Source organism: Contarinia nasturtii, unplaced genomic scaffold, assembly GCF_009176525.2.
Source record: "Contarinia nasturtii isolate CC-2019 unplaced genomic scaffold, AAFC_CNas_1.1 Cnas_scaffold_129, whole genome shotgun sequence".
Taxonomy (NCBI): Eukaryota; Metazoa; Arthropoda; class Insecta; order Diptera; family Cecidomyiidae; genus Contarinia; species Contarinia nasturtii.
Window position 1 is genome coordinate 3,867,286 of NW_022197486.1, and position 9,609 is coordinate 3,876,894.

At 34.1% G+C, this 9,609-nt stretch overlaps 2 protein-coding genes across 2 annotated transcripts in view; one reads left to right on the forward strand and one right to left on the reverse strand.

Moving 5' to 3' along the window:
• The first annotated feature begins 1,053 nt into the window (after positions 1-1,053).
• The window catches only part of LOC116349593 (SLIT-ROBO Rho GTPase-activating protein 1-like), a 47,910-nt gene continuing 39,354 nt past the window's right edge, over positions 1,054-9,609 (forward strand). Inside the window, exon 1 of the mRNA XM_031781103.1 lies at positions 1,054-2,664. The gene's annotated coding sequence lies outside the window, so the exon portion shown is untranslated. The remainder of the gene's footprint in view (positions 2,665-9,609) is intronic.
• Positions 5,857-8,562, reverse strand: LOC116349633 (glycine-rich cell wall structural protein 1.0-like). Its single transcript, XM_031781172.1, has 6 exons — positions 8,430-8,562; positions 8,035-8,146; positions 7,262-7,423; positions 6,605-6,693; positions 6,423-6,465; positions 5,857-6,213 (listed from the first exon to the last, which is right to left on the reverse strand). Exons 1-6 carry the CDS (start codon positions 8,544-8,546, stop codon positions 6,077-6,079), a joined length of 660 nt encoding a protein of 219 aa, XP_031637032.1. The 5' UTR covers positions 8,547-8,562; the 3' UTR covers positions 5,857-6,076.

Sequence of the window (9,609 nt, forward strand, 5' to 3'; positions counted from 1 at the left end):
ATATATACATGTATAAAAAAAACACAACAACGCAAAGTTCTTCGTGCTTCACATTAACTGTTTGGTTTTTATTTATATTTATTGTGTGTATGTTTTGTTGTCTTGCAACGATGGTTCGTTGTTGTTTCTGCTGCTGCCGTTTTTGTTAGTTTATTTCCCTTATTATTCATGTTGGATTGAAAAATGCTCATATATGGAAATTTTCGAGTCAACTTTTTTTTGCTTAATTTTCTTTCATTTTATGTCATTCGCTCTGGAGAGTGTGTTCGATAGTTCGTAGCTTCTTGTTTCGTCCAGAAAAAAGTGTTTATTTTTTGTTTGTATTCGCTGGTATGCTTTACTTGCCGTCTCTCTATCACTCTGTCTCGTTCAAATTTTCGAATTTTTCCCGTTCATTCTATCGTATGCAGCAGTTGCTCTCCGGCACAAGATCAGTGTGCGTTGTGAGAGTGTTGAATGTAGTTTTGTTTTGTTTTCTTTTTTCTTCACCATTAATGCTATTTTTTCACTTCTTTCATGTGTTTACTAAATTTTTCTATTCCAATTTGCGGCAAGATTCGGTAAATTTATGAGTGAGCTCTCGCGCGTCTGTGTATGTGTATGCGTATTTGCATGAATGTGTGCGCTCACGAAAAGAGAATTCGACAATTCGTTGTTGGTGTTGCTTCGCGCGCGCTCACAGTTCTATATGTAAATTGTATTGAAATAATTATAAAAAATATACGTATATATGCAATTGACAGGAGCCAAAATGAACGGCAAACACACATAGCGCGCAAACAGTAATCCGACAGAGCTGAAATGAGTATTCAATGGTTGCGCACACGTTTGGCAGAATAGTTTAGTTTGTTACACTGTTGCGACGGTCTATCCAGAGTATCTCGCACACAACAAATCCAACGAATTTCATTGCGTCCGAATATTTTTTGTTTGTTTTTTCTTTCTTTTTCTTTATTTCATCATAATTTTTCCCAATTTTCTTTCATCATTTTGAAGTGAGTTCATTTGTGTATATGTTTAAATATAAGAGAAAATAAAAATTTGTTTGCAAAATTTATTGGACAAAACTTAGAGCGAAAATAAAAAGAATTTTACAACGAACGAACCATTTAAAACAAACCAATGTGACAACGAAATCCAAACATTTCAATATTTATTGGTACTTGTTCTATGTGACGCACATTCAATTTAAGCCAGTTAAAAAGTGACAATTTAATTTTTTCCGATTTTTTCCGATTCAACTCAAAATCGATTGTAATCGAATACCAATTTGTGTGTGAAAATTAAGAAGATATGAAATGAATGTTGTGTATTTGTGTGATATCAACACCTCACGGCAATTTAATTAACGAATCGATGCATTGCAAAATAGCGAAAAGAAGAAAATAAGAAGCAAAACATTTACTGGAAACAAAAGCGAAGTGATTATAACAAAATAAAATACCATGAAATCGAATCGCCTTACGCAATCGAATATTTAGTATTCAGTATTTAAAAGTAACCGTAGTTTTAGTGTTTGCATAAAAATAGAAATCAATATTGTTACGTTAGAAATGGCATCAAATACATCCGAAGAATAACCAACATTCTGAATTGGCACACGTACCATATTTTTTTCATCTCTGTTGTTGTTGCTCTTTCCAACTGCAAATTATCATTTGGCGAATGCAAGACAACAAACATCTCAAACCAAAGTGGTATAAAGTTTCATGAATTTGTTGTGTGTGCAAGCAAGCTCGAGCAAACGAACGACAGCGTTTTGTGTGGTTTTGTGGCCAACCGGTTTAATTCGATTGTGTCAAATTTAGAATATATCGAAAAAAGACACAGATTCAACTGGCGCCGTACACTTTGTGCCAAGCGTGCGACAGACTCCTCTATAAAACGATCATTCAACAAACGAAATTGCGCATGTATTTCATTTCCATCGACAATTGATGACCGTGGCTCCAAAATAAAACACAGCAGACAGAGAACGAATAAAAATGCGACAAAAAGGCGCAAAATGCAAATGATTTCAACAAATCGTTTAAAGGAAACGAGAAACGTGATCTATACACAGTGCGCACACCATTGAGCGCACACAATAAAATCAAAACCAAGCAAAAGAATAAAAAAAAATTAAAACGAAAAAAAGAAAGAACCGCGCCAAACCCACAGAACAATTAATTTTTACCGAATTGTATAGTTTCCCAAAAACAGACGAAAAATAAAACACGACGAGAAATATTTAACATCAGAGAACATAAACCGCACAACCGAACACGAATTAACAAATAAAAGACACGAAAGAATACGAATAAACACACTGTCAAAAGTTCAGTGAACACAAAAAAAAATACTAGATCCAAACGGAAGAAAAGTGAAAGAAAAAAAACGTTCACATATTTATTTGAAAAGAAATGAACAACTAAACTTGAAACGAAAAAAAAAAAATAGAAAAAAAAATCAAAAACGAAACGACGAAATAACATATAGCAAAAATAAAATACTACAACAACAACACCACACCAGCAACGACAGCGAAAAACCAAAGCAAAACTTATAATAATCGTCGCCGAAGCAAAATAGCAATAACTATTGGATTGTGATGGGGAAATGTGAATGCCTAAATTGCATATTATCGAGTGCTTCATGAGCTTCGCCAAATAGCTAAGCTATAAGGTAAGATTAGACGAAAATAGTCTGAAAAAAAAAACAACAACAACTAGACGGCCTTAATTACGTATAATCTGCGAAGCATCTAACAGCAGCAGCTACGGCCACCACTATATTACATATATTTCGATAATATTTTGCAGCGTCGTTTTTGTGTTGTATATTTCTTTTCATTTTTCTTATTTTGTTGCCGGTTTGTTTTCTCAACTCGAAAAATACTCATTTTGAACGTTTACATGCTTCGCCTAGTCATAATAGTAGACAATTTTTTTTCTCTTCTTCTCTCTCCATTATTTCTCGCTTCTTCTGCTGCTTGCTTTGTTCTTTGGTATGAAAATTACATTCATTTACATTTATGTGAAACAGAAATGTGATCATTTCGCCGATGAATGTGCAATTGAACAACGAGAAAAAAAATAGAATGTTATGAATTTCGTACATTTTTGTTGATTGATACCGAAGAGGAAAAAAAAGTATTGAAAAAGATGAAGTAGAGAAGGAAAAACCTCACAGCAGCAGCAGAAGGCAATGTTTATGACTTCATTTATTTCATGATTTATTAATTAGTTAGAATATTTTTTCATTCTAATTTGAATTTTGGGACATGAAACATGAAATTGATTGTGCACGATTGAAATTCCGTATTGCATGCAACTGCGTATGTTGATGATGTGATGTGCCTTTGTTGCTGTCACTTCGTAGACAATTTTGTATTTATTATTTGCACTTAAAAATGGCAGATGTTTAATCACAATTTATGCATTTTGTCATTGGTTGAATGACAGTTGATTGATGGCCATCGCATAAAATGTGTGAACGATAAATAACATATAGTATGCGATAGACATAGAAAAAGAAATTGTCTATATTTTCGACGGAAACTCAACCATTTTTATATCGTTTTTTTATATTTCTGAACAAAAGTCAATGGCCAACCTGAACGAATCGGCACTGCGATATTTTTTTTTTGCTTTCTTCTCCCCCCCCTCTCTCTGTCTTAAATGAAATGTACAGTGGACCATAATCGTTTAATAGAACCGGTAATTTGGCGAATGAAACAAGATTCAAATGATCAAAATGCTAACTACTGTTATTGAGCTAAGAGAGTCTGAGCAAACCGAAATAAAGTTCCATTTCACTAGTTACGCGAATATTCACGCTACCGTGGCGAAAAAAATACGATATTGGGAAAACCGTTGGGAATCTATAGCGAATGAAACATTGACCGTTGTTCTTTTCTCTGTCACTCTTACGTCAAATTTTTTTTTCGACCTGTGTGATTGCGTTTTGTTGGTCCATCGAATGTTTGCCATTGAAAATTGCGGTTATTACACTCGTCATTTCTTTTTCTGTGTAGTTTTCTCTCTCTCCCCCTTTCGAGCTTTCTTCCTCTCGATCTAAATTTTTCTCTTGCTCAAACGATTAAATTGGATTTTTTAAAAGTTGCTGGTGTTTTTTTCCCATTAAAATGAAATAACCGATCTTGATTTTAAAAATAATAGTATGTAAATGTTGTTTCACAATCTCCATGTGAAAAAATGTTGAGTTACGCGACGGAAACACATAAGAAGTAAATGTACTATTTGTGATCATTCAGTTAGTTACCACCAGTGGAGGTGCGCGCAAGCGCTCGTAAGCATTTGCGTCAACACCAACTCATTCAACGCTTCACAAAGAAGATTTCATTACTTTTATCACATTCAGTTGCCTTGCTCATCATCGGTGTAATGATGTTGACTTTTGTTCGTCCAAGTTGCCGGCACACATTCACATCACATCAACATTACATTTTAACGAATGAAATGAAACTGAAATTAACAGCTCCAGCTTCTCAACTTGAATATATATATATATAAAATGAATGTGATCCAATATTATATTCGAATGTGTTGTTGTACAAATAATAAGAGGCAATAAATGTACAGAACGCACCACATTTCATATTGCATTTTAATGTTTGCGATGTTCAACAAAATAAACAGAATGGTAATTTTTGTTCCCTCTTTCTCATTCTCTCAATCACTCTGGATCTGTTTGAGCCGCTTTTTTTCTCATTCGCATATGCCACATGAAATGAACAAAATGTCGTCGCGATGCGACACAACAAATGTAATACTTGCCACATCCATTATGGATTTGGTTTTTTTTTGTTTTATTTTGTCTTTCTTATTTTAAACATGAAAATAAACAGTAAACGATGCCAAAGTAATAAATATACTAGTGGCAATGACGAGAAAAACAACAACCGAAAACAAATGTACTCAACTCGACGAAGACGACGACGGCGGCAGAGAAAGGCTCCAAAAATATTCGTCCAATTTCAAATGAATCATGCAAGCATTTCTAGCGAACGGTCATGTGAATTTCATGTTGTTTAATGCCAAATTACAAATGCATTTTATGATCACACATATAAGTATTAAAAGAAAGAAAAAAAACGTGATTAATCAAATAAAATATCTATTCCATTGTTGATCCACTTCTGCGATGCGATGAAGATCGCTCGAATATTGAATATGTATGTAAACAGATGGATAAATTCACTTTCAGATTTAAATCCATAATTTTATTTTGATATTATAAGTTTTAATCTTCGTGAAATCGGCCCATGCCATTTGCATATATACGCGCTTTCACTTGAACTAGTGATCGGAAATCGACTCTCACTCTTATAAAACAGATAATGCGTGTATCGTTAGCGCGTCGCAATAAATTTTTTATTATTTTTAGATTGTGGTGCTTTTTCATCACATCATACCATTTTCATTTTCAATCAGTGCATGCGTGACTTCATTTGAACGTCGAGCGTGCGTGTGTGTGTGCATCTGGCTGCAATTGAATCATTACAATGGTAGAACGAAATTATCTTGACAACCTTGAAACTAAATTCAAAAAAGCCGAGTTTATTTTATTTACACTATTATCGACTTGTCGTCGATTCTGATAACGCAACGCCTTCTGCCACTCAATCTTTTTATTATTATTCTTTCGCTTACACCTTGTTGCAATGGCTTCGATTTTATTATTGTTCTTTTATATTTAATTTTGGTTTACAATGTACACAAGCTGCTGTTGATGTTTCACCTAAGAATAGTCAGAGCGACTTTTTCTTTATCTGTATGTATATGGTTGTTCCTTTGTCTCTTTCAAGTTCTGTATCCATTTTTAGAAGTGGATGGAAGAAAAACGGCCCGCATATTTACATATTTTAATAAATACATTTATTTGTCATATCAAATGTGTTTCGTTTAAGTGAACAATGTTTGTGTGAAAGGGAGATCTCCTCATTATTTTAACATAAAATTTGGAATCTCGTCACTTCCGGTGAATTGGTTTGTTTGTTTTTCATCTATTCTATACAAATGTTTCATCGAAATCGATGTTAATGTTAAGGGGAATTTTTTTAAGGAGTTCAAATTTAATCCCAGCCACCGGCGTTGGCAGTCCATCCTTGATGATCGGCTGACGGCCAGATTCCACCTTGTGGCCATCCGGCACCACCACTTGGTGGACCTCCTTGAATTTTGATCACTTTAATCACTTGTGGAGCTGGTGCTATATACCAAATGAACAATCAAGACAAATGGGGATTTTCCAATTAATTTATCATCGAAAACAAAATAACCGAGTCTGAAGCATATTCACAAATAAACTCATGACACATATTGAGAGAAAAAAAAACTTTTCACGCAATTTGGAATCAGTTGTCAATTTTCATGTGAACTTGAATGAATCAAGTGTTTCGAAAATAAAATGAAACTTACCATGGTGGTCGCCATGGCCACCAGAATATCCACCATCGACCAACTGCAATAAATACATTACATTGAAATTTATTATCAAAACGTTTGAAATTGATTTTGAAATCAGGCCAATATCTGTTTTGCCTTTTGTGAATCATTTTTTTTATCACATGTGTATTGTTCAAAAAAAAACAACAACAAACCTTGATAACTTTAACTGGAGCAGAGGGGCCTGGACCGTATGAATAACCGCCAGCACCACCACCACCGTGACCACCAGCATGGCCACCCCCTGAAATAAAAAAGAGAGATTTATTTATTGCTCTTCTCAATACAAAACTTTAACCGAACCGATTTTACTTATTCAAGCATGACTTTGGTTCGGCACAACAAAGTCATTTGTTCGTAATTAAAATAGGTGTAAACGTGACTGAAACATGTATGTAAGAAAAGTTCCAGTTATTTAAGTTGTCACTTTTTTTGCAAACAAGAGTGATGTGGAAATTTCTCACAGTAAAAAAGCAATTGCATCATTTCGACCGGTTTTTTATGAAACGCAATACAATCGTGTTCAAATAATTGCGCATATCTAAATATCATTCTTACGATAGCCGCAATGACGTGATTACATTTTTTACTGTAGCTGTTATTTTTGTGATTTTTTTTCCCGCTCATCTGTTTGACGCATACATTCGAGCCACTTAAAATAATTGTTATGTTTTAATCTCATCTAGATACAGATGAACAATACAAAGTAATTTCTGTTTCATTCGTGAATTCGCTACACTGTGAACTTTTCTTATGCTATTTTCACTTCAACATTCTAACATTTCTCTTTCTTGAATTGTTCTTTGAAATACCTTGAACGCGAACAATTTTGATGATTTCTTCGCTGTGACCGCCTCCATGGCCGCCACCATATCCACCGTGACTACCGCCGTGTGATGGCTCCTCAATCACCTTTACAATTTTTGCTGGTGCAGGTGCTGGGGCGCTACTTTGCCAACCACCACCGCTGCTACCTGCAAATTTACAAACAAAACATTTTGTGACATTCATTTTGAGATAATAATGCACTTTTATTCTAAACAAGCCGACGTTATTTTCAATGTCGGCATACACGTAGTCCGATATAGTAACTCGTTTGGTTTTTTTCCACGAAGCAAATATGTTTTCACATCGAATATGTTTATCAGTTTCTGTTTTTTTGTGATTTTTTTTTTAAATCGAAGCGATTTCTCCAGAAGATTTATATCGTTTTCGAATTTACATTTAAATGCATGCCAATAGCAATATTTCCGCTATATCCGCTGTAGCTGATTTATTATTTCACAACAGCTGGTTTTTTTCGTATTCGAATTAAACACATTTCAATGGACGTTGTGCACACGATAAAAGTCACTATTTCTGTGTTTACGATCGCAATCGATTGCCTTTTAACGATAAAAGTTGGACTATGTATGATGTATGAAACAAAGAGTTAAAATTGAATTTGATTTATACTTATCAATTTGAAAATTGATTCATCAATTTTTAAATGAAACTTTAAAATGTTTCATTCGAATTTTTGCTCATTTGTTTCATCACTTACAAATTTATATCCAAAAAAAATAACAACACAAAAATAACTTACCGCCTTGCCAGCCAGGACTTGAATAATCATAACCGCCACCACCTCCGCTACTGCCACCGCTTAAGAAACCGCCCGACACATAGGCAGCGCAAATAAGAACACAGACAAATACCTGCAACAAGAAGTACACTTTAAATTAACACCCAAGCAATTTTTTTTATTCATTTCCACAAATTTCCTATTATTTCAATTGAATTCCATTGGAATTTCGTCATATATTTATTCACAATATGTACATTATCACAAGCAAAATGCAATCATTTTCATTTCTGTAAAAAACAATTGTCTTCAAAATTTCAAGCTTAGATTCGACTTTCAATTTCACCATCTAACACAACTTGAAAAATAATTTAAAGCACGAAAAATCCTCTTTTTCTCGAAATATTTTTTTTTACCTTCATTGTTGATGTCGAATAACGGACAAGAGACAACTGACTGATGTTCGAATGAAATTGGCGATGAGCTTTTATACCGTTCCAAAAAAAATATCCGCCGAAAACTAAAAACGTCATATGAGAAAGGTGTTTGCGTTCCCAAAACGCGAGCCATGGCAATGAATGAAAGAAAGAAAAAAATATGAATAACAACATCCATCTACAACTAACAGATTAGTTTTTGCGTTTTCTTTTTTTTCGGGGTTTTAATTATATGAATAGAAAAGTTCGATACCGCAATTATCATATAACAATATTTTTTTTTCTTACTCTGTCTCTCTCTCGTTCGGAATTCATATTCCATAAAGCATTCGATGCTTATTTATACCGACCATAAATATTGGCATTTTTCTTTTACGAATATATCAACGCAATGAAAGACAGAAAGAGAAATTGATAGCGTGAGCGTACGATCGGTCGTTTTGATAGAGTATGTGTCGTCTTCATTTCGGTAATATATCATAGCCACATTCTATCTGTACATATACGCAAAAATGTCCCATGAATTCAATGAAGAAGAAGAAGAAGAAGATTCATTCGATGTTTGTAGATATAGTGCGTTTCGATCATTAATCCAATCTTATTAAGGTGAGCGAGGCTGATTTTACGAATTGAAAAGAGAGAGAGAGAGAGAGAGAGAGAGAGTGAGCAAGCGAAAAAAGTGTAAAATTTCAAAATGCAAACGATTTTGCGAAATGAAAGTCAAAAACAATATTGGCATCATCTGGGAGTTTTCAACTGATGATTGAATTCATTTCGGCTGTATCACCAAATTCATATAATCGCATTCCAAATATTGCAGTTTTACTTTGCTACTCTCATTGTTTTTTTATTACAATATTCAAGATCAGAGTGCTAATCACTCTCTTATTAAATTAATAACTTTTTTTTGGCTCGGTGTTTTCGTAAATCGAATTTAAGATACAAATAAGCGCACAAATACCAACCCCATAGAAAAATGTGCAATAATGATGTAAACTAAGTTATTGTTTGCATCCACTGAATATTGATTGGTCATTTCTCTTCCACCGCAACCACAAGGTTTTGTAAATTGAATCTGTGAAAAAAAAATTGTTCTCCGTCTTTCTCGGGAGCTCTCTCTCTCTCTCTCTCTCTCTCTCTCTCTCTCTCTCTCTCTCTC

What these genes read in the sequence shown, in the direction of transcription:
- LOC116349633 (XM_031781172.1), bottom strand. Translation starts at nt 8,546, where the DNA reads ATGACGTTTTTAGTTTTCGGCGGATATTTTTTTTGGAACGGTATAAAA. An exon ending in AAGTCCTGGCTGGCAAGGCG is followed by an intron (nt 7,424 to 8,034) that starts GTAAGTTATTTT and finishes GTAAATTTGCAG; the next exon opens with GTAGCAGCGGTGGTGGTTGG. An exon ending in CTCCAGTTAAAGTTATCAAG is followed by an intron (nt 6,466 to 6,604) that starts GTTTGTTGTTGT and finishes TATTTATTGCAG; the next exon opens with TTGGTCGATGGTGGATATTC.